Source organism: Nomascus leucogenys, chromosome 3 (assembly GCF_006542625.1).
Source record: "Nomascus leucogenys isolate Asia chromosome 3, Asia_NLE_v1, whole genome shotgun sequence".
Classification (NCBI taxonomy): domain Eukaryota; kingdom Metazoa; phylum Chordata; class Mammalia; order Primates; family Hylobatidae; genus Nomascus; species Nomascus leucogenys.
This window is the reverse complement of record NC_044383.1, coordinates 31675942-31701504: the sequence shown is the minus strand read 5'-3', so window position 1 is coordinate 31701504 and position 25563 is coordinate 31675942. Positions and strand designations below refer to the sequence as shown.

Here is a 25563-nt window from a genome sequence, read left to right as displayed (position 1 = left end):
CTCGTGATCCGCCCACTTTGGCCTCCCAAAGTGCTGGGATTACAGGCGTGAGCCACCGTGCCCAGCAATTTTTGCATTTTTAATAAAGACAGGGTTTCGCCACATTGGCCAGACTGGTCTCAAACTCCTGACCTCAAGTGATCTGCCCGCCTTGGCCTCCCAAAGTGCTAGGATTACAGGCATGAGCCATCACGCCTGGCCAGCTCAGAGTACATGTCTCTAAATGTCTCAGGACTTCACTCCACTGGCCTTAGATAATTAAACCCACACAATCTCAAAAAAACAAGAGATTGCAGGAACTCAAGTATTTGTACACCCATGTTTACAGCAGCATCATTCACAACAGCCAAAAGGTGGAAGCAACCCAAGTGTCCATCGACAGATGAATGAATAAACAAAATATGGTATATACATATGGCAGAATATTACTCAGCCTTAAAAAGGAAGAAAATTCTGACAACATAGATGAACCTTGAAGATATTATTCTAAGTGAAATAAACCAGTTACAAAAGGACAAATGCTGTTTAATTCCACTTAAATGAAATACCCAGAGGAATCAAATTCAGAATTAGTGGTTGCCAGGGTCTGGCAAGAGGAGGAATTAAGAATTATTGCTGGCCGGACATGGTGGCTCACACCTGTAATCCCAGCACTTTGGAGGCTAAGGAAGGTGGATTACCTGAGGTCAGGAGTTCAAGACCAGCCTGCAACATGGTGAAACCCCGTCTTTACCAAAAAAAAAAAAAAAAACTAGCCTGGCTTGGTGGTGCACACCTATAGTCCCAGCTACCCGGGAGGCTGAGGCAGGAGAATCACTTGAACCCAGAGGCGGAAGTTGCAGTGAAACAAGATCGCACCACTGCACTCCCACCTGGGCGACAGAGTGAGACTCCATCTCAAAAAAAGAAAAAAAAAAAAAGTTACTGTTTAATGAGTACTGAGTTTCAGTTTGGGAAGATAAAAAAAAAGTACTGGAAATGGAACATAGTGATGGCTGCACAATGTGAATACACTTAATGCCACTGAACTGTATGGTTAAACATAGTTACAATGATAAATTTTATGTTTATTTTACCCCAATTAAAAAGAAAAACAAAAGGTCAATGTTTTTCTTCCCACAGACACTCTCAATGGCCTCACAAACACTCCAGTCTCTCTGTAACCTCTGCATAACTGACTGGCTGACATTCACGTCGAAGTACACCATACTGAGTACAGGGACAAACATACAAAGATGCTTCCTCACTGATAGGTAAAAGGAAAGGAGCCAAATATACTGAATCAACAGACAGCCCACGAACTTGAGCAGGAATGCAAATTCGAAATGAACCCCAGGCAGCCTTGAAGGCAACACTGCGGCAGTCTTCAAAATAATCACCAAAGTTCACCATCCAAACTAACAATGCACTAAGTACCAACACTATCCTACAAAATCCTCAGGGACTCTGGGTTTGACTCCTAATCCTTGCTGTTTCATCTGTTATACTTAATGAGGCTCCAAGTACTCTTACTCTGCACCAAGTGAAGAACTGAGAAATTACTGCAGTAAAATATTTGAGGTATTATATTACACATTAAATGCGTTTAAGTTGTAGGGAAGTGAGTGCTCAATACACACTCATTTCTTCATTGGCAAGTCTTTCATACCAGGCCCCTTGAAAACTTAGTTTCTGGGCTCTTTTTCAGGAACTCCAAATTGGCTACAACTGCTGTCTCTTTTGACTCTGTACTAGAGGCAACTATCAGTCTCACACTCAGCTTCAGCCCATGTTCCCTTCCTTGGGGAGTCCTGTGCATCATATTTGGTGAAAGAGTATGACAACAGTGTGTAGAGTTCTGACTTTTCTGCATGCAGATGCAGGTGGAACATAGAAGAGTGTACAGGTTCTGGGAAGCTGAGCCAGGACCAGGCACTCTGATGGTTCCCTAAATCCCACGTGAATTCCTAGAGGCAGAGGCAGAGGCAGACAATCTAACTTTTTTTTCTTTTTCTTTTTTTTTTTTTTTTAAGACAGAGTCTCACTCTGTCACCCAGGCTGGAGTGCAGTGGTGCAATCCTGGCTCACTGCAACCTCCACCTCCCGGGTTCAAGCGATTCTTGCGCCTTAGCTTCCCGAGTAGCTGGGATTACAGGCATGCACCACCACACCTGGCTAATTTTTGGTTTGGGTTTTTTTGTTTTTGTTTTTGTTTTTGAGACAGGCTGGAGTGCAATGGTGTGATCTTAGCTCACTGCAACCTCTGCCTCCCGGGTTCAAGCAATTCTTCTGCCTCAGCCTCCCAAGTAGCTGGGATTACAGGAGCCCGCCACCACACCTGGCTAATTTTTGTATTTTTAGTAGAGACAGGGCTCCACCAGGCTGGTCTCGAACTCCTGACCTCGGGTGATCTGCCAGCCTTGGCCTCCCAAAGTGCTGGGATTACAGGTGTGAGCCCCTGCGCCCAGCCCACCCTAATTTTCAAATAGGAAGAGTTGAATACAATCCATCTGAGAATCCTGCCATCTTACACAGCGCCCCGAACACACACCCCACAAGGAACCTTTTTTGCAGAGCTGTTCCTAGCATTAATACACAATGAGGACTTTCCCAGAATTTTTTCTATCCTGCTTTGAATTCAGGAGGAGGGAAAAAAGGTAGCAGCAAATTGTGTTGCCATGTAGCAGTAGAATGAATAATGGATATGAGAACTTCTCCAGGACTAAAACCTGTCCCCCACATTAAGGTAAACCAGGTGCAGAGAGGAACAAGCCAACCACAGGAAGACACAATTAAGTGGTAGCTCAGGCGCCTGCCTCAAAAAAAGGAGAGGGGAGGCTTAATTACAAAACCGAGTGAATGACATTTAAATAAGATTAAAAACAGGAAGGAGACAGCCTCCAGGAGAGCACAAATAAATGTCTCCAAAGAATCAGGTCATAGAAAGCTGTCTATTTGAGCAGCTTTTACATGCTATGAAGACAAACAGCAAAGACAACACTCACCCAGACTCGATTTTGTGACCTGGCATGGAGCTAGGATTAGGCACCACAGAACCCAAATCAAAACCTGGTCATTAGGAGAGATGGATAATTTCACAGTGACTGATAAAAGAATAATATTACCATCTCAGTTGCTTAGGAGAGAAGTCAAGAAACTCAAAGGACACGATGAAAATAGTACTAGTGTCACAAGCTCATGCCACCAAAACCCTGGAGGCACTATAAACTCTAGCCAATTCCAGCATCTCTGGACAAAATCACCAATTACCCAGGGACATTGCCAGCAATCAGCAGGCTCACTGTCAATCAGCAGAGTAGTGCAGGAGAGAATCTGAAGCCAACATCTGGCAGTAGAATAATTTAAAAATACTCAGCCAGACGCGGTGGCTCAAGCCTGTAATCCCAACACTTTGGGAGGCCAAGGTAGGTGGATCACAAGGTCAGGAGTTCAAGACCAGCCTGGCCAACATGGTAAAAGCCCGTCTCTACTAAAAATACAAAAATTAGCCAGGCATGGTGGTGTGCGCCTGTACTCCCAGCTACTCGGGAGGCTGAGGCAGGAGAATTGCTTGAACCCGGGAGGCAGAGGTTGCAGTGAGCTGAGATCGCGCCACGGCACTGTAGCCTGGGCTACAGAGCAAGACTCCGTCGTGGGGGGACCGGGGTGGGGGGAACAACTCTAGGTGGCTTTTCAGAATACAGGCATCTGTCTGGCTGCAAGCCTAAGCACTTCACTGACACAGAGGCCAAAGAAATAAACAAGAAAATGAAATGGCTCTGGCTGTATGCTATCAGCCTCTCCAGGTGAACAGAGCACACAAGTCAGTATGTCAACAGCCTGCACTGACTAAAGGTTCCACATTCCTCTAAATGAGTCAGAAATAGAACAAATCCTTTCTTTAAACGGAAATCTGCTTCCATCCTTACCATTTTCCTTGCAGTCAATGTGTATCTGCTAAAAAAATAGTAATAATAAGGTTCTCAACCATCTTCCATTCCCCATTTTCTTGCAGCCAATGCAAACCTCACAATTAGCACCCACCCTCTTCTTTTTCATGAAAATGAGTTTCCACATGAAAGTTCCCAGATCCTAGACTTTGGGAAATGTAGGGTCCCTGTGCAGCTGCCTCTAACCAAGCATGCTCAGGAGCCACTGCCTTCTTCTAGGGCCCTATACCACCTGCTCCTTTCCCCCCAACGTTTCCCAAATGAGTGACAGCCAAAATCACCCTTTAAGAAATCTAAAAGTCAATGAGACCATGTCTCAGTGGAGCCATGTGACACAGAACCAATAACTTTACTTTTTGCCAAAATGAGGTAGGACCAATAACAGACTTGTCTTGCTCCCTTGAGATCCAGAGAAGGATGATACCTTATGAAACCACATGATATGTCCCTTTGAAACTAATATAGGCAGAGTAACCAAAAGCACAGCTAATCCTTCCCCGGTCCCTTTTACTTGACAAAATGCTCATGGGCCTATGAGAGTTGACATTTTTCTGGATAGGAAGTGACTGCATGCACAGAGAAAAGAACAAAGTGATTTCTTGCTCTTTTGGGGGCTTTTACGTGGGAATCTTTTTCTCCCTGTAACAGGCTAAACCTGTTAGAGATTCTTATCTTTTGCTTTTGCCAAGTTTCTGAGGGGATGAGAGAAAGATTCAAAATAGTGTAAATTTTGGATTCAGCCAAATGTAGTGATTTGAAAGGGAAAAAAGCTTCCTGGCATTCCTTTTTAGTCCTTGGGCTTTCTATACTGCTGTAGAGAATATTTCATAACTACATTATAGAACCAGAAAGATACCTTCTAATGCCCCTGAATTAGAACATTCTAATTTTGAAAGGAATTGATCACCCATAGAGGAAAAAAGGCTCTCTATTTTTGCATATGGAAGCTAGAGCAGTCTTAATTAGGCACATCAGCCTAGAATATATCTTGTGACATATTTGCCTAAATCAGAGAAAATTTAGCGGAATGAGGAAGAGCAATTTTAAAAACAAGATAGAAATAGCAGCTGCCAAAATTCCCCTTCCCATCTACTCTAGTTTTTACTGCCATGTTCTTTCCCGCCTGGATACTCTCTTCAAAACTAAAAGAAGCAATGTTGTAGAGTTATATAAGATGTCATCATTGGAGGAAGCTGGGTGAAGGGTACATGAAACTCTATATACTATTTTTGCAACTTCCTGTAAGTCTATAATTACATCAAAATTAAAAGTTTAAAAAAGAAACTAAACTAAAAGAAGCACACAATGAAAAGTTCAAAGGATAGTTTCTCAAAATCAAGAGGGGCTGCTGAACTATCAAAGCTACATCTACACAAGAACTGCCAGATAAATCTATGGCTTGAGTCAGCCTTTCTCTTGAAAAATTTCAGTCCTGTATGGCAACACTTAAAAGTAAAACAAGCTTCCAACGAAAGGCTCTCAATTGCCAGTCTTGAGATGTACCTAACCTAGAAGGCATAAGCCTCTGCCAGTAATGGGAGAGCCAGCTGGATCCAGAACGCTGTGATACTCCCTGGGTTTTCCATTTTTCCCAGTAGATATCTAAAAGGTCAGGCCATGTACAATTTCTTTTTCACAAAGCTGTGAATGCTTTGGATGTTACTTAGCACAGTGAAGCTGAACAGATTGTTCTGGGGGCTTAGGGGGCCTTTCTTCCTGCAGGGAGTCAAATGTTGCTTAGTGATCTGTGTCTGAGCATAGGAGTCAGGAACTCTAAGTTCTAATCATGACTGTTTAGTGTCTGGTTCCATGATCCTTAGCAAGTCACTTAACCCTTCTATATCTCTACTCCCTTCCCCAACAAATGGGGATAAAAATAATGCCTTATCACCGGGATGTGTCAGAGTGAAAGGGTAACAACTGTGATCCGTAGATAAATGTCGAATATAAAATGTCAGTATAAATCTGCCTTTAAATCAACCCATGTTTTCAGACAATGGAAAGTCATACTATTTAAATGCAGCCTGCCCCTCCAATGCCCCTTCTTCGTGCAGTGGAAGTAAAATAAGCTGACTCCATGAAGCTCTGTTCAAGTATTTCTCTCTCCAACAACTACACGCTTCTCTCTGCACATCCTGCTCAATCTTTGCTTAATGGCTTAGAAACCATCAAAGTTTCCATTTTTACTTGGTTAAAAGCAATCCATGCATCTGTGGGTAAGGAAGAATGAGAAAAACAAAAGAAATTACTAACTACTCTCTTTCATATCAACAAATCAAATAAACTAAGGTGGATGGCTGGCCCTATCAAAGGTGATGATGTCAGCTCAACAGAAACATTAACAACATCCTACTGGGTTCTATTATTATTATTATTATTCAGCTCAAATACAACATTGTGCTGCTTTTGGAGAATGTTGATCCATCATTAATGAAAATCCTACATATCCATTCATCCATTTATTTGTTCATCCAAATGTTACCTGAGTTCCTATTAAAAAGCTAAGTAGGCCGGGTGCTGTGGCACATGCCTATAATCCCAACAATTTGGGAGGCCAAAGCAGGCAGATCACCTGAGTCCAGGACTTCAAGACCAGCCTGGGCAACATGATGAAACCCTATCTCTAGAAAAAAAAAAAAAATACAAAAATAAGCCAGGCATGGTGGTACACATCTATCGTCCCAGCTACTTGAGCGGCTGAGGTGGGAGGATCCACTGGGCCCAGGAGGTCGAGACTGCAATGAGCCATGATTGTGCCACTGCACTCCAGTCCGGGCAAGACTAATAAATAAATAAATAAATAAATAATAAATAAATAAATAATAAGTAAATAAATAAATAGCCAAGCAGTCTGCTGGAGATGTAACAATGATTAAAAAACAGGCTCTGTCCTCCAGGAACTTTTTTGAGAGGAAATATAGATATTTAAACAAATCATTGCAAAAACATATGAAATTAGCTGGGGCATGGTGGCTTACACCTATGGTCCCAGCTGCTCAGGAGGCTGAGTTGGGAGGATCACTTGAGCCCAGGAGACAGAGGTTGCAGTGAGCTGAGATTGTGGCACTGCACTCCAGCCTGGGCAACAGAGTGAGACTCTGTCTCCAAAAAAAACAAAAAAAGCAAACATAGCAAAACAATGTGATACACTAAAATAGGGGCCCAATATGCTATAGAAAACACTCCAAAAATAAGACATAGTGAACAAAATGGTCTATAGCCTCAAGAAGTGCAAAGGAGATTGCTAACCTAAAGTTCCCAGTAGGAGGGCAGTGTGACCAGTAAATAAAGAAAAAATATTGGCCGGGCGCAGTGGCTCACACCTGTAATCCCAGCACTTTGGGAGACAGAGGAGGGCAGATCACCTGAGGTCAGAAGTTTGAGGCCAGCTTGGCCAACATGGTAAAACTCCATCTTTACAAAAGTTAGCCGAGCATAATGGTGTATGCCTTTAAGTCCCAGCTACTTGGGGCGGGGGCTGAGGTGGGAGGATTGTTTGAACCCGCAATCACACCACTGCTCTCCAGCCTAGGCAACAGAGTGAGACTCTTTCTCAAAAAGAAAAAAAATTACCTAGATACTAAGATGTTCTGTGAGAACAGGATTAATTGGGAGGCTGTGGAACTTAAAATTAAGACAGAGGTTTTTGACAGAAGATCATGGAGGGGCTTCAGAGGATCCAGAAACTCTGTGAAACTATATGCAAAATACGTATGCGCAAATGGACATTTTTTCTGGATACAAAGATGACTGTAGCTTTCATTCTATTCTCAAAAGTAAAGAACTATTTCAGTATGATCTTATCCCAAAACCCAGTGTTCTACCTCTATCAGTGGAGAGTTTTAAGATCTAATCTTTTACTCAGACTGGGAGATTTGGGTTGCCTAGACATCAGAGAAGAGCTTTCAAACTTTCTATAATGTGGTGAAAAACAGTGATTGCTGAAAACAGAGCAATGCAGAGCAACAGGACTTTTTCCTTTCCATATTCTAGTTAAAATTAGCCTAAATATATTTTCCTATATACTCAGATATCATGGTGACACGCATCATAGAAACAGACAGTGGCAGCAGGGAATAGGTCAGGGCTCATATCTGTAAAACCAACTAGGAAAAGCTTATCAGGCAAGATTGAACCCCCAACTAATACAGCTGGCTCCTCCTTGTCCATAAGATCACACCTGTAAATTTGTTATGGGAATCTGGGGACCTCTGGCTACCTCCCCAATAATAACAAAGAGCTAATATAGTCAAACAGCATAGAAATAAAATCAGCAATGAAGTACAGTGATACTAAACACCCACATTCCAAACTATGTCTGGACCCTAGACGACTGCTTCCTAGATAACCAAGGGCTTTTGTGTGTCCAGTCTAATAACACATGCCTTACCAGTCTTATAAATAACATTTCATTACAGTTTGCAGCACATGTATGGCAAAGGATATATACACATAAGCATATTTGCCATGATGAGTTTCACACAGCTCCCTCAAATCCCTAAGTCTAGAAGGCAAAGAAAGAGTGAAAACATGGGCAATCCAACATATGAGGGGTAGTGCCTGCTAAGAGGTAGGTGGATAGACACACTTGTATTCACAGAATGCAATATTATACACTATTACGGGCTCCGACTGCATGGGATGCAACATTGTTTTGCAGCTTTCCTTAATGCCTGCTGCTCTGCATCTCACTGTACGCTCCACATATGAATACACGGAGCCAGCATACCAGGAGGGCTCATCCAGCCTATACAGGAAAAGGAGCTAACGTCACTTAGCAGAGAACTCCAGTACAAATGTCTAGATGCCTTCGTGACAAGCAATGGTCCATGCCTAAGGACACTCATATATACTTCCCCTCAACTCATCAAGGGCCTTAGACTGTCATGCAATCAGTCCTGAGAATAGGACATAATTATAAATAGAGCTGCAAGTTCTGAAAGACACAATGTCAACTGACCAACACAGAATAAAGAATGGCCTTCTTCTTCACCATTTCCTAGTGAGAAGAGCAAAATGCTGAGTCAGAAAAGATAAATATAAAAGACATTTTTAAATTTAAAAGATAATCGCAGCCAGGCATGGTTACTCACACCTGTAATCCCAGCACTTTGGGCGGCCGAAGTGGGCGGATCACAAGGTCAGGAGTTCGAGACCATCCTGCCTAACACAGTGAAACCCCATCTCTACTAAAAATCCAAAAAAAATTAGCCGGGCGTGGTGGTGGGTGCCTGTAGTCCCAGCTACACGGGAGGCTGAGGCAGGAGAATGGTGTGAACCCGGGAGGCGGAGCTTGCAGTGAGCCGAGATCATGCCACTGCTCCAGCCTGGACGACAGAGCGAGACTCAGTCTCAAAAAAAAAAAAAAAAAAAGAAAAGAAAAAAGATAATCACTTGTTTAAGCAAAAATGAGGACAACGTATTCTGGAGTTTATGACATACGTAAAAAGTAAAATGCATGACTATAATAACACAAAGAACACTTCATACCAATAAAAGTGTCGATTCATCAAGAGAACAGAGGATACAAAATGGGGATAGGAGGAGAATAACAGGAAGCCCTGAGTCTCAGGAGACAGACCAGAATGAAGAGTAGAAGGCAATGTGGACAAGACAATGGAACAGGATAATGAGGAAGAGGACAACAGATCATGAGAATGAGAGAAAAGCCACAGAGATCACAGAGGCTACAGACAGAATAGCTATGACAAAAAGGAAAGAAAATAGAATGAAAGAGAAAGTAAAACCAGAAGGGAATCAGAAGAGGCAGGCAGAAACAACTACTACTACCAACTTGTTTAGTACTACAATGTGTAATTTCATTCAAGTTATAGACATAAACCATTTGTACTTATTATAAATCCAACAACTGTACCAACATCTGAAGATCTGCATCATTATTGTGTTTTCTCTTTAATCCTATGCTTTTAGAGCCTAATAATCATACAACTATCCATAGGCAACAATAATAGTCCTTTATATTAAAAGGAGGTGTTGCTACCTAAGAAATTCTACTGTTGGTCATTTCCATCTCTTTTGATCTCTCTTTAACTCTCCTGACATTCTTTCAATCTCAAACTCTCACACAATCATACTCTCCTCTCCTAAAATATCAAAATGCCACTATTGGCACTTAGTGTTATTCTCCTACTCCCCCTTTACCACCATAGGCAGTAACTGCAAAAACTTGCTAATCCATTAATTAAAGATCTCTACTTCCCATTATGGAGGACCAAATTTAGAAAGCCAAATTGGGTTGGGAGGAAATCATGTGTCACAACAAGTGAGATGAATTCCATGGAAGGGGGCTGGGTTACTGGCCTGTTTCTTATAAAGCCTCTGACACTAACACACCCTATTCTGCTGAAAATACAGAGCAGCTCTCCCATGGGTGGGCAACCTTTCATCACTGTAATCATCTGGAGAAGATTTTATTGTACCATCAGGTCTCAAAAGCCACAGGACTTAGCAGCAAGCAACTGCCAAGACAAGGGAACATGTCTCCTCTGCTTTCCTGAAACCTCCAATTCAGTCACACAAAAGAAAGGGGTGGCAAGCCAGCATTAATTGTACCCTTAGAGAAGAGCCACTTCCCCCCTGCAGGGGTAGCAGTGACTTTACTGGGCTACCAAATGGTTACAAAGACAAAAGTAAACACTGTAATTTGCTGTTTTGTCTCTGGCATAGGGGGAGTGGTACAAGTGACACTGTCTGTAAACAGTAATAATGCCAGATGTAACACAAAGAACAGGATTCCCGCATCTCCCCACCCCGTCCCCATCCCTCCATCTCTCCCTATGACATTCCTGAGGAAACATACAGAAGCCTCCCTATAGTCCATATGTGGCTACCAAATGAAACCGAGTGAGAACCCAAGTTTGTACAGACTCCTCCTACCTCATTCTTACTCAAAGGAAGATTTACTGGAACACAAGAAATACTCAATTATTTTTACCAGTTGACAAAAAATATAGGAAGGGGAAGGAACAAGGGACAAAGTAAAGAATAGACATGTGACACACCCAGGTCTGGATTCGAAAAAAGCTAAAATGTAAAAAAAAAAAAAAAAAAAAAAAGACAAAAAGAGTAACTGAAAATAAAGGCATCCTAAACAAACCAAAAGGTTAAAAAACAAAAAATCCATCTTGAGCCCAGGCCTAGGGGCTCATAAAAGGTATAGAAAAAGATGAATTCAACAGAGAAAGTTACCTGACCAGAGCTCCCGCCAGGTGTAATGCAGGCGTACCCGACATTTCTTCTGGTAGCAGAGCAGTTTGTGTACTACCTGGATGCAGCGTCTGTAACAGGGAAAGCAAAAAATGAGGGTAAGCCTGAGAATATAGTGCAACTCACCACAGATCCCTTCTTAGTGAGCCGGCTTTGCTAAGGCCACTAAAGACCCTGGATATGAATATGTATACATGCAAAAAAATACATAAAACTTCTGGCCGGGCACGGTGGCTCACACCTGTAACCCCAGCAATTTAGGAGGCCAAGGCAGGTAGATCATTTGAGGCTAGGAGTTCAAGACCAGCCTGGCCAACATGGCAAAACCCCGTCTCTACTAAAAGTACAAAAAAAAAGCCTGGCGTGGTGGCACACGCCTGTAATTCCAGCACTTTGGGAGGCCGAGGCAGGCAGATCACAAGGTCAGGAGTTTGAGACCAGCTTGGCCAATATGGTGAAACCCCATCTCTACTAAAAATACAAAAATTAGCTGGGTGTGGTGGCGTGCACCTGTAGTCCCAGGTACTCGGTTGAGGCAGAAGAATCACTTGAACCCAGGAGGTGGAGGTTGCAGTGAGCCGAGATCGCGCCACTGCACTCCAGCCTGGGCAACAGAGCAAGAATACATCTTAAAAAAAAAAAAAAAAAAATAGGCTGGGCACGGTGGCTCACACCTATAATCTCAGCACTTTAGGAGGCCGAGGTGGGCGGATCACGAGGTCAGGAGATCAAGACCATCCTGGCTAACAAGGTGAAACCCCGTCTCTACTAAAAACATACAAAAAATTAGCCCAGTGTGGTGGCGGGTGCCTGTAGTCCCAGCTATTCGGGTAGGGCGGAGGGGTGGCTGAGGCAGGAGAATGGCATGAACCCGGGAGGCAGAGCTTGCTGTGAGCCGAGATCGCGCCACTGCGCTCCAGCCTGGGTGAGAGAGTGAGACTCCATCTCAAAAAAAAAAAAAAAAAAAAAAAAAAAGCCAGGTGTGGCGGCATATGCCTGTAGTCCCAGCTGCTCAGGAGGCTGAGGCAGGAGAATCGCTTGAACCTGGGAAGCAAAGGTTGCAGTGAACCAAGATCGTGCCACTGTACTCCAGCCTGGGCAACAGGGCAAGACTGTCTCCAAAAAAAAAAAAAAAGAACTTCTGCCTTCTTCTAGTAGACTAATCAATCTCTCACTCTCTCTTTTTCTCTCTCTCACACACACACACACACACACACGCAATCACACAATCACATACTGCTTGTGCTACCCATTCCCCTTATCAATGGGAAAAGGGTGCTATAACTACTTAGAAGTCAATAATCAATTAGGCGCCATTGACATCTTTCCCTTGAGTACCTTTCCAGGGAAAAAGGATAAACCAGTGGATCACAATTAAATTATTCCACTCAAAGTGGTATAGTGACATGGAATGCAAAAACACAAAATTAAAGACCTTAACTCTCTATATCTATCTGAATGTGGTTTTTATTTAAATTAAATTTTTAATTAAATATATAATTATGATACCAGTCTTACTTATAAATAAAATCTATAAAAAAATTAGCTGGGCATGGTGGCACATGCCTATAGTCCCAGCCACCCTGTAGGCATGTGCCACCATACCCAGCTAATTTTTTTTGTACTTTTAGTACAGATAGGTTTCACCTTGTTGGCCAGGTTGGTCTAGAACTCCTGGCCTCAAGTGATCCACCTGCTTCGGCCTCCCTAAGTTCTGGGATTACAGGCACGAGCCACCGTGCTCAGCCAGAAGTTCTGTTTCTTTTTCTTTCTTTTCTTTTTTTTTTTGCTGCAAACTGTAAAATTTAAATTCTATTTACATTAAAAGTTAAACTTAAAAATGCAGTTTGTCAGTTGTGCTAACCACCTTTCAAGTGCTCAGTAGCTACATGTGGCTAATGGCTACTATAGTGAACACAAAAAAATATAGAACTTTTCTATTATCACAAAAGTTTCTACTGGACAGCATTCTGCTAGATCACTGGAATATTCAGGGTTATTCACATCTCAACGACATATATGTTTCTGAGAGTATTTCCAAATAAGCAGTTAGTAGCTTGAGGTTAAGATAAATGATATTTTTAAAAATTATAAACCTACCAAAAACATTTTTTTCATCTCTGACTGAGAAAGGATTTTGAAAGGTTAAAAAGCCAGATGAAATTATAAAGGTAAATACTGATGAAATTTACTTCCTAAAAATACAAATATTTTGTTTAATAAAAAAAATTTCAATGATTAAAATTAAATGGCAAACAACATGGGAAATTACATTTGCAATAAATGATATAATAGAGTTACTATGTTTAATATATAGAAGTTTATATACATAGATGATAAAAACAGTGTCCTTTGCTATAGTCTGAATGTTTGTCCTCTCTCAAACTCATGTTGAAACGTAATCGCAAATGTAATATTACTAAAAGGCAGGGCCTTTAAGAGGTGACTGAGTCATGAGGGCTCTGCCCTCAGGAGTAGATTAATCCACTCATGGGTTAATGGATTAATGGGTTATCATGAGAGTGGGTTAGTTATCATGAGAGTAAATCTGTTATATAAGCCAGTCTGGCTTTCTCTCCTGAGCCCCCTCACCATACAATATCTTGCACCACCTTGGGACTCTACAGTGTCCCCATCAGCAAGAAGATCCTCACCCAGATGTAGCCCCTAGAACTTGGACTTCCTGGTCTTCAGAACTGTGAGACTAAATAAATTTCTTTTCTCTATAAATTTTTCAGTCTTAGGTATTCAGTTATAGCAACAGCAAACAGACTAAGACAACCTCGAACAACAAAGACAGGCCAAGGAAACAGTCAACAAATTCCTCCATCTCCCAAAAACGGGGAACAGGGAAAGCCAACATTTTTCTATAATGTTCAACTTCATTTTTAAAAGGCATATTAAAACATGATTCTACTTTTGCATATCAAATGAACATAGATTTCATGCTTACAAAGAAACAGCATTCATAAAAGAAAACTGGAAACAACTATGGAAAGAACATTTGATGCCAGGAGAAGAGCAAGTAAATCATTACGCACATGTTCCAGATTGACATCTGTCCCCCAAAATTCATATGGTGAATTATAAATACACATCAGTTCCTCTAGCTAGTGTCTCTGGCTCTCACTTCACAGAGGGAAGTTAATAGTAGAGAAATTAGAACCCTCGAAGAATACTGGTAAAAATAAAAATAGTACAACCACTTTGGGAAAGTTTGGAGTTTCTCAAAATGTTAGATACAGAGCTACCACATAACCCAGCAATTCCGCTACTAGGTGTATACAAAAGAAAAACACAAACAGGCTAGGTACAGTGGCTCACATCTGTAATCCCAACACTTTGGGAGGCCAAGGCAGGAGGATCACTTGAAGCCAGAAATTTCAGACCAGCCTGGGAAACAAAGCAGAATTCCATGTCTACAAAAATTAAAAACTAAAAAAATTAGGCCAGGCTCAGTAGCTCATGCCTTGTAATCCCAGCACTTTGGGAGGCCAAGGTGGGTGGATCATGAAGTCAGGAGTTCAAGACCAGCCTGCCCAACATGGTGAAACCTCGTCTCTACTAAAAATACAAAAAATTAGCCGGGCGTGGTGGCAGGCGCCTGTAATCCCAGCTACTCAGGAGGCTGAGGCAGAGAATTGCTTGAACCCGGGAGATGGAAGTTGCAGTGAGCCAAGATCGCGCCATTGCACTCCAGCCTGGGCAACAAAGTGAGACTCCATCTCAAAAACTAAAATAAAATAAAATTAAATTAAATTAAAATAAAATAAATAAATAAAATAAAATAAAAATAAATAAAAATTTTAAAATTAGCTGGGTGCAGTGTCATGCACCTATAGTCCCAGCTACTCAGAAGGTTGAAACAGGAGGATCGCTTGAGCTCTGGAGTTTGAAGCTATGATTGCACCACTGCACCCCAGCCCAGGTAACAGAGTAAGACTCTGTCTCTAAAAAAAATAAAAATAAAACAAAATATATGTCCACACAAAAACTGGTATACAAATAGTCATGGTGGCATTCATAATAGCCAAAAAGTCTAAACAACCCAAATGTCTATTAATTAGTGAATGAATAAACACAATGATGTGGTATTCTATACAATGAAATATTAACCATAAAGAGGAATGGCTACAACATGGATGAATATGGAAAATATTACGCTAAATTAAAGAAGTCAGTAGTAAAAATCCACATATTCTATTATTTCATTTATATAAAATGTCCAGAATAGGCAAATACATAGAGACAAAAAGTAGATTTTTTAATTTTTGTAGACCTGGGTTATCTAGGCCTGAGGGAGAGGACAGAGCAAGAAATACGGAGAGTAACTACTACTGGGTACAGGATTTCTTTATGCAAGAGTCGATTGAAAATGGTCTAAAATTAGTTCATGGTAATTGTTGCACAATTCTGTAAATATATTTTAAAAACACTAAATTGTATAATTTAAAGCTGCTTAAAAAAAAACTCTGTGGCCTACATTTTCCAAATATTTGTCAAGATATGCAAGTTACAGCTTTCACAGCAATGTTCATTTCATATATTCTATAACTAGGTATGCTTGGATTCTTGACTAAGCCATTAAATGTCCACTTTAATAGCCTGTGTTAGGTGGATAAATTGATACTCTTCATTTGAGAGGATTAGCTTTTATATTTCCTATTTTCAACTTAAATTCACAAATTCAACATTCAATTAACTATGATCTCAGCCCTTAGAATCCCTCGTGTATGGAGGTTTCTAAATGGCCTAAAATGCAATGTCTTAACTAAATTCAGATTCTAAGTCTCACTTTGTCATATCCTCTCTACCCTAAAAGTACTTAAATTAGGACTTTTTTAGTTAAGGGAGGGTTTGGTCAGCCACAGGCCCAGGGCTTGGACTGCACCCCTCTGGAACTCCACACTCATCACACAAACCAAAAGGTTCAGAAGAAACTGTCAGACCTACCCTTTTCATTCATTCATTCAACAAATCTTGACTGTATACCAACTGAATGCTACTGCTTAAGTCTTATTATAACTAAGTTATAAAGTTCCTAGAAAACTGAACCTAGGTAAACTGCTAGTTTCAGGTAAATGAAACTGGCTCCTCCTTTTGTCTTTTGGGGGTTTTGTTTTGTTTTTGTTTTTGAGATAGAGTCTCACTCTGTCACAGAGGCTGGAGTGCAGTGGCATGATCTCGGCTCAGTGCAACCTCTGCCTCCCGGGTTCAAGTGATTCTCATGCCTCAGCCTCCCAAGTAGCTGGGATTACAGATGTCTGCTACCATGCCTGGCTGATTTTTGTATTTTTAGTGGAGACGGGGTTTTACCATGTTGGCCAGGCTGGTCTCAAACTCCCAACCTCAGGTGATCCGCCCACCTCAGCCTCCCAAAGTGCTAGGATTACAGGCGTGAGCCACCGTGCCCAGCCTGAGACTCTTTTAAGTTCTATGGCTATAACCCGAGACAAAGAATATCCTAAGACCCCACTGACTTTAGCAGACACCACATTAATCTGTGGGATATCAATCTGACAGCTCATGGAATCAAGCTAAAATAGGGGTAGCTACTACTATAAAGACACATGCACATGTATGTTCATTGCAGCACTATTCACAATAGCTAAGACATGGAACCAACCCAAATGCCCATCAATGATAGACTGAATAAAGAAAATGTGGTACATATACACCATGAAATACTATGCAGCCAGAAAAAGGAATGAGATCATGTCCTTTGCAGTGACATGGATGAAGCTGGAAGCCATCATCCTCAGCAAACTAACACAAGAACAGAAAACCAAACACTGCATGCTCTCACTCTTAAGTGGGAGCTGAACATTGAGAACACATAGACACAGAGAGGAGAACAACACACACTAGGGTGAGTTGGGGGGTTGGGGGGTGGGGGGGTGAGGGGAGGGAACTCAGAGGATGCATCAATAGGCCATGGCACGTGTATACCTATGTAAGAAACCTGCACATTCTGCACATGTAATCTTTTTTTGTTTTTTTAAGAAGAAATAATGAAGAAAAAGAAAAAGAAAAAAAAATAGGGGTAGCTAATTTCTTGGGCCTCTTAGCAGAGGAGAAAAGAAGAAAGCAGAAAAAACACTACTAACCTCTCTCTGCAGAATGAGAGCCAGAGACACCAGGTAGAGGAATTAAAATGCTTAACAACTGGCTGGGTTTTGTGGTTCACACCTGTAATCCTAGCACTTTGGGAGGCTGAGGCAGTAGGATTGCTTGAGGCCAAGAGTTCAAGACCAACCTGGCCAACATAGTGAGAGCCCATCTTAAAAATAAATAAATAAAACAAACAAAATGCCTAAAAACGTACCAAGGATACAAGTGAATTGAACTAAATTTATAAGTTAAAGTCTTAAAATTACTCTTCTCCAGATATTTTCATAGTACTCTAAATAATAAGCCTCCATTGCTACCTTATTAGCTTATTCTACTTGCTCCATTATTCACATCTCTCTCTGTTCTTCTCACTCCCTAAGTGGTCTTGCAGGAGCCTCTCAGACAGAATTTAGTAAAAACTATTTAAACAGTACTCTCTTAAAAGACTTCGGTACAGGCCGGGCACGGTGGCTCACACCTGTCATCCCAGCACTTTGGGAGGTAGAGGCGGGTGGATCACGAGGTCAGGAGATCGAGATCATCCTGGCTAGCGTGGTGAAACCCCGTCTCTATTAAAAAATACAAAAAATTAGCTGGGCGTGGTGGTGGGTGACTGTAGTCCCAGCTACTCAGGAAGCGGAGGCAGGAGAATGGCGTGAACCCAGGAGGTGGAGCTTGCAGTGAGCCAAGATCGCACCACTGCACTCCAGCCTGGGCAACAGAGCGAGACTCTATCTCAAAAAAAACAAAAAACAAAAACAAAAAACAAAGACTGGGGTACCTTCAGCAGTGATATTAAAAATATTTTACAGGCCGGGTATAGTGGCTCACACCTGTAATCCCAGCACTTTGGGAAGCCAAGGTGGGTGGATCACCTGAACTCAGGAGTTTGAGACCAACCTAGCAACATGGTGAAATGCCATCTCTACCAAAAAAACACAAAAATTGGCCAGGAGTGGTTGTGCAGGCCTGTAATCCCAACTACTTGGGAGGCTGAGGCACGAGAATTGCTTGAACCCGGGAGGCAGAGGTTACAGTGAGCTGAGATTGCGCCATTGCACTCCAGCCTAGATGCCAGAGTAAGACTCTGTCTCAAAAAAAGAAAAAAACAAATATTTTACAAACCATACAGAAAAATAATCTATAAATCAATACATACATGGAAAAATTTTAAGTCATTCCCTTTTATTCTCTAATAAACTAACCTTGTGATATTGTAAAAAGTGTCCCCAACACCCAGGCCACGGACCAGTACTGGTTAGAAACCAGGCTGCACAGCAGGAGGTGAGTGGCAGGTGAGCAAGGGAAGCTTCATCTGTATTTACAGCTGCTCCCCATGGTTTGCATTACCACCTGAACTCTGCCTCCTGTCAGATCAGTGGCAGCATTAGATTCTCATAGGAGCACAAACCCTATTGTGAACTGCACATGCAAGGGATCTAGGTTGTGGCTCCTTATGATAATCTAATGCCTGATGATCTGTCACTGTCTGCCATCACCCCCAGACAGGCCCATCTAGTTGCAGGAAAACAAGCTTAAGGCTCCCACTGATTCTACATTATGGTGAGTTACAGAATTATTTCATTATATATTACAGTGTAATAATAACAGAAATAAAATACACAATAAATGTTATGCACTTGGATCATCTCGAAACCATCACTGCCCCCAGGTCTGTGAAAAAATTGTCTTCCATGAAACTGGTTCCTGGTGCCAAAAAGGTTGGGGACCACTGTTGTAAAATATATATTTGGTCTTCAACCCTGTTTCCTGACATACAACTCCTAAAATCCTTAGAATCTCCAAAGTGATGTCTTTTTGTATGTTGAGGTGACTGACGGCTGGCCTCCCCTAGGTAGCTTTAGAATGAGGGTTGGTCACCGGGGAGACCAAGGCATGATTAGCGAGTTGGGCTTTCAGCCCTAGCCCTGACTTCCAGGGAGAGAAGAGGGGCTGAAGGTTAAGTTGATTACCAATGGCCAGTGGTTTTTATTTTATTTTATTTATTTTTTGAGACAAGGTCTCACTCTGTCACCTAGGCTGGAATGCAGTGGTGCAATCACGGCTCACCGCAGCCTTGACCTCCACGGCTCAAACCATCCTCCCTGCTCAGCCTCCTAAGTAGCTGGGACTACAGGCACACACCACCACACCTGACTAATTTTTGTAGAGACAAGGTTGCTCAGGCTGGGCTCAAGTGATCCATCTACCTCAGCCTCCCAAAGTGCTAGGATTACAGGCATGAACCATGGCCAGCCAATGGTTTAATCAAACATGCCTACATAATGAAATCTCCATAAGAAACCAAAAGGACAGGGTTTGGAGAGCTTCTGGATAGCTAAACACATGGAGGCCTACAGGAAGGCGAACAAGAATTCATCTACGTGCCGGGAGGTTGGCACACCCCAACTCCAAGGGTTCAGAAGCTCCTGGGCTCCAGACCCTTTCAGACCTCACCCTATGTATCTCTTCATCTGACTGTTTATATGTTTCTTTAAAATATCCTTTGTAATAAACTGGTAAATGTGTTTCCCTGAATTCTGTGAGCCACTCTAGCAAATTAATCAAACCTAAGGAGGAGGTTGTAGGAACCCCAATTTATAGCCGGTCCATCAGAAGCACAGGCAAAATAACCTTGGGCTTCTGATTGGCATTGAAAGCAGGGGGTAGTCTTAGGGACTGAGCCCTAAACCCATGGGATCTGAAACTACCTCCAGGTAGACAGTGTCAGAATTGAAATACAGTACACCCGGCTGGTATCTGCTACAGAATTGATTGCTTGCTTGGTGTGTAGGGAGTAAACCCTCCCCACATTTGGTCATAGAAGTCTTCTGTGTTGATTGTTGTTGTTGAGTGAGAAAACAGAAAAAACACTGTTTTTTTACACTCATAAACCTGTACCAAAATTGCTTACCAAGTGATATAAGTTGCAGTATAAATCATCCTAATTGTTTCCAAATAATTTGCTGATTTTTAGAAATTGTGATGTGATCCTGTTTGATACAGTTGTCACTTAATGACGCCCTTGTTTGAGCATGATTTGCCTTAACAATCTACAAACTCGTCTGTCAATTTTCCCATGAAATTGAGAGTCATGAGGTCCCTGGTGCTAACGGCTTTGTTGCAGCCAGCAAATGTGACTAGATGCTGCCCTTACATGACTACCTAGGCACACACAGTACATTCCTGAATGCCAGCACCTCTCATATGGCCTGGATCTGGACGGCCTATATTTGGCCCCCTTTGATAACGCCATCCCACTAACACCGAGCCACTCCAGAGCAGCAGTGAGATGCGACCTACATCCCCAACCCCTGCGGCCACCTATCCACATCCACTCCAGCACTGCTCCTAGGCTCTGTTCCTGTCTCCACAGTCACCAACAGGTGACATCATTAGCCTTGTGGTTTCAATAATTTATACTATACATCAAGCAGAATGAAAATTTTAACCACTGCTGTGGCCTTAAAAATACATATATACTGGAGGCTGGGCACAGTGGCTCACGCCTGTAATCCTAGCACTTGGGAGGATGAGGCAGGTCGATCACGAGGTCAGGAGTTCAAGACCAGCCTGGCCAAGATGGTAAAACCCCATCTCTATTAAAAATACAAAAATTAGCCAGGCGTGGTGGTGCTTGCCTATAATCCCAGCTACTCGAGAGGCTAAGGCAGAGAACTGCTTGAACCTGGGAGGTGGAGGTTGCAGTGAGCTGAAATTGCACCACTGCACTCTATCCTGGGCAACAGGGCGAGACTCCATCAAAAAAAAATATATATATATACACACACACACACTCATATATGTGTACATATATACACACATATACATATATGAATATATGTATATGTGTACATACATATATGAATATATGTATATGTGTACATACATATATGTATATGTGTGTATGTGTGTACATACATATATGTATATGTGTGTATGTGTGTACATACATATATGTATATGTGTGTATGTGTGTACATACATATATGTGTATGTGTGTACATACATATATGTATATGTGTGTATGTGTGTACATACATATATGTGTATGTGTGTACATACATATATGTGTATGTGTGTATGTGTGTACATACATATATGTGTATGTGTGTACATACATATATGTATATGTGTGTATGTGTGTACATACATATATGTATATGTGTGTATGTGTGTACATACATATATGTATATGTGTGTATGTGTGTACATACATATATGTATATGTGTGTATGTGTGTATATACATATATGTATATGTGTGTATGTGTGTATATACATATATGTATATGTGTGTATGTGTATACACACATATACGTATATATGCATATGTATACATATATGTGTATACACATATATGTATATATGTATACATATATACTTGTATATACATATATATACAGATCCCATGGGTTTATATATACACATATATATACATATATACACACATATATACATATATATACAGATCCCATGGGTTTACATATATACACATATATACATATACATATATATAATACGTATATACGTATATATATACACACACACATATACACACACATATACGTATATGTGTATATATACACACACACACACATATATATGTATATATACATACATGTATGTGTATATGTGTGTTTATATATACTGGAGGCCAGGCATAGTAGCTCATGCCTGTAAATCCCAACATTTTGGGAGGGTGAGGCAGGAGGATCACTTGAGGCCAGGAGTTCAAGACCAGCCTAGGCAACACAGCAAGACTCCCACCTCTACAAAAAATATAAAAATAGCCAGGCATGGTGGTGCAAGCCTGCAGTCCTAGTTACTCATGAGACTGAGGTGGGAGGATTGCTTTAGCCCAGGAGTTCCAAGTTAGAGTGAGCCATAATCATGCCACTGCATTACATCCTGGATGACAAAGCAAGACCCTGCCTCTAAAAAAAAATTACACACATAGGCCGGGTGCGGTGGCTCACTCCTGTAATCCCAGCACTTTGGGAGGCCGAGGCAGATGGGTCACCGGAGGTCAGGAGTTCAAGACCATCCTGGCCAACATGGTGAAACCCTGTCTCTACTAAAAATACAAAAAATTAGCCAGGTGAGGTGGTGGGCACCTGTAATCCCAGCTACTCGGGAAGCTGAGGCATGAGAATCATTTGAACCTGGGAGGCAGAGGTTGCAGTGAGCTAAGATCGTGCCACTGCACTCCAGCCTGGTGACACAGAGACTCTGTCTCAAAAAAATATAAAAATAAATAAAATACACACACACACACACACACATATGTATGTACTGGCAGAATGACTCTAAATTTAGTGCTTCTTGTGGGGATTCTTTCATGCTTGTAGCAATTTCCTATTTCAACACAAAATGAGTTCCACTTTCTCCTGAAATCTTCTTGTAGGACCCACTGAAGTCTGTACCTTTCTTCTGATGCCTACCTACAGGTTTGGAAATATGTAACTTAAGAAGAGTCCAAGATTTCCATGTAAGAGTAACTTAAAGGAAAATTTACTCTCCCAGAGACTATATCCCCTCACTCCCCAATCCTGTGGTGGCAGTGAGAGTGGCAGCAAGAATCAAGGAGTACAGCTAGGAGGTGAAAGTAATTGGTTCAGTTTTGCTACCTCTTAACTGCTCCAGGCAAGACCTTTCTTTTTTTTTTTTTTCTTCAGTATAAGCACCTTCCCCCATCATTACCCACAGCATTCACACACAGATGTGAAATTGTTTCATTTCTGAATCAGATTCTGGCTTTGAGTATTAAGTCTTTCCAAACTCCATATTTCTTCATATTTCACTAGGAAGATTATAAACTTATCTGAAATGGCAGAAATTCATTTTGCTTTCAATTTCTCATTTTGCTGTATACTGCCGAGAAGGGGTACATAATGAGAAGGGAGAGCAGCAGCCTGGCCTGCTGCCCAGCTGGAAGCAGGAAGTTCACCCAAAAGGACTTGATGCTCCAAATTCTAAAAACTGGAAAGGGAGCTAGAAGCGGGAGAAGGAAGATCTGGAAACATGCCCATGGGTAGTAATGAAGAAAGTGAATTCAGCCTGAGGGTGGGACCTTCTGCCCAGTCTCTGTCAACTTGATGCCTCGTTATCTTCTCCATCTTCCCTAACCCCAGGGCAGTAAATTAAGGAGCAGGTGGAAAAAGCACCTAAGAAAGCAAGGCAAGATAAAAACTCTTTTGAGGGTGAAGTTATGAACTAGGGCGAGGAGGGGGTTAGAACATTTGGGGAGACCAGGTTCATTGGCTAGAAATGTGGGGGGTTGGGTGAACAGATAATATACCTGTAACTTTACAGTAATGAACATACAATCTTATCATATCAGCCCCACCTTCAGCTGTTCCTCATCATCCACTTAATCTTGGGCAAGCTTTTTTTCTACCTCTTATCCTCCCTCTATGCACTCTACACTCTAACCACCCGGAATTATGCTCTATTCTCCAAACATACCACATTTTCAAGCCTCCAAGCACCTAAACATGCTGGTCCCCTACCTGGTATGTCCTTCCCTGACTCCTCCACACAGAAAATCCCTAGAGTTTCTTCATGACTCAGGTCAAATGCAACCTTGCGATATCTTCTCTAATGCTCCAGCCAGCATAGTCACTCTATACAAATCTTTCCTCCATCACTTATCACAGACATGATTAAGAGAACAGCCTCCAGGGTCAGACAGTCATGAATTTTAACCTTAGTTATGCAGCTTACTAGCTGTGCAACTGTGGTACCAGCCTGCAAGATGGACCCCAACCTGGTATTCACACACTCATATAGTCCCTTTCCACACTGTATCAGGGTTGGTCTGTGTGACCATTAGAAATGATATGTTACTTGAGATTAGGTTATAAATCATACTACGGCTTCCATCCTGGGCTCTCGCTCCCCTTCTCTTTCTCTCTTAGATTAATTGCTTTGGGGAAAGACAGCTGCCATGCCTACCAACCCTACGGAGAGACCCATGTGGTGAAGAACTGAGGCTTACCAGCAACCATTAGGTGAGCCTGAAAGCAGATTTTTGAGCCCCAGTAGAACCTCAGATGCTTGCTGCCCCAACTAACCTGGCCATCATCTTATTTTAATAAAGTTTAAGCCTTAAGATTTTAATTCTTTGCCACTTCTGCATTCTTCTCGTTAAAACTCAAGAACACCTGTGCCACGTTAATGTGATCCTCAAGTATGCATATTACCTTTATTCCTTAAAAAGCATCCTTTTGAGAGGCCCTATGCCAAAACTATCCAGTTAAATTTCTCCTAGATTCCTGAACCACAGAAACTGTGAGGTGATAAATGTTTGTTTTAAACCACTATGTCTGGGGTAGTTTGTTACACAGCAGTAGATAACTAATACACCTGGGAAGGTAACAGTTCAGAATTTATAGTAAGAAAATTTGGGTTCAAATCCAGGCAATGATGCTTACTAACAGAGTAACCCTGGGCAAAGTAATTAATCTCCCGAGCCTCAGCTTCCTTTCTTGTAAAATGAAAAAATTGAAACTACAGTAATACATGTTACAAAGTAAATAGCACATCCTAAAACTAGGATATAAAATAATCGAGCCAGAAATAAAGTCTATAGCAAAAACAAATCTAAACCCTAAGATAATGAAGTTCAGGGACCCCAGCTAAAATAAGCTGAACACTCATCTGTTAAGTGTTATAAAAAGCAGCTGTTCATGGTCTTTGACTTGAAATAAAGGATCAGACTTACTTCTAAACACCCAAAAGGTATGGAAAAATCCAAACTGTAACCAACTTACCTAAAAGTAAAATTTATATCATTATTTCAGACCTATGAAAGCAAGACTATATAGTTTATAAGCAATCTAAGAAGCTGGAAGGTTGGGCGCAGTGGCTCACACCTGTAATCCCAGCACTTTGGGAAGCGAAGGCAGGCAGATCATCTAAGGTCAGGAGTTCTAGACCAGCCTGGCCAACATGGTGAAACCCTGTCTCTACTAAAAAATACAAAAATTAGCCAACATGGTGGTGGCACGACTGTAGTCCCAGCTACTCAGGAAGCTGAGGCAGGAGAATCATTTGAATCCGGGAGGCAGAGGTTGCAGTGAGCTGAGATCATGCCACTGCACTCCAGCCTGGGCAATAGAGTGAGACTCCATCTCAAAAAAAAAAAAAAAAAAAGCAAGCTAGAGGTCTGCTCTATTTAGACTGAAATCCTTTATACCTCCCTAGATCCCAGGCCTGGCACTGCAATGGGGTTTACTCAGTTTGCTGTTCACCAAATTACTCTCTTGCCCAAAAAATGGAGTTAGCAATTCTGA

The 25563-nt window shown here is 41.7% G+C and overlaps 1 protein-coding gene across 6 annotated transcripts in view; it reads right to left on the bottom strand.

Moving 5' to 3' along the window:
- ARMH3 (armadillo like helical domain containing 3) overlaps nt 1-25563 on the bottom strand; it is a 215110-nt gene that overhangs the window by 121996 nt on the left and 67551 nt on the right. For all 6 annotated transcript variants that reach the window (XR_004028954.1, XM_003255385.2, XM_030807990.1 and 3 more), the window contains one exon: nt 11139-11227. Coding sequence is in view for 5 of the 6 variants with exons in the window: in XM_003255385.2 (XP_003255433.1) it covers nt 11139-11227 (89 nt within the window). In the remaining variant the exon portion in view is untranslated. The remainder of the gene's footprint in view (nt 1-11138; nt 11228-25563) is intronic.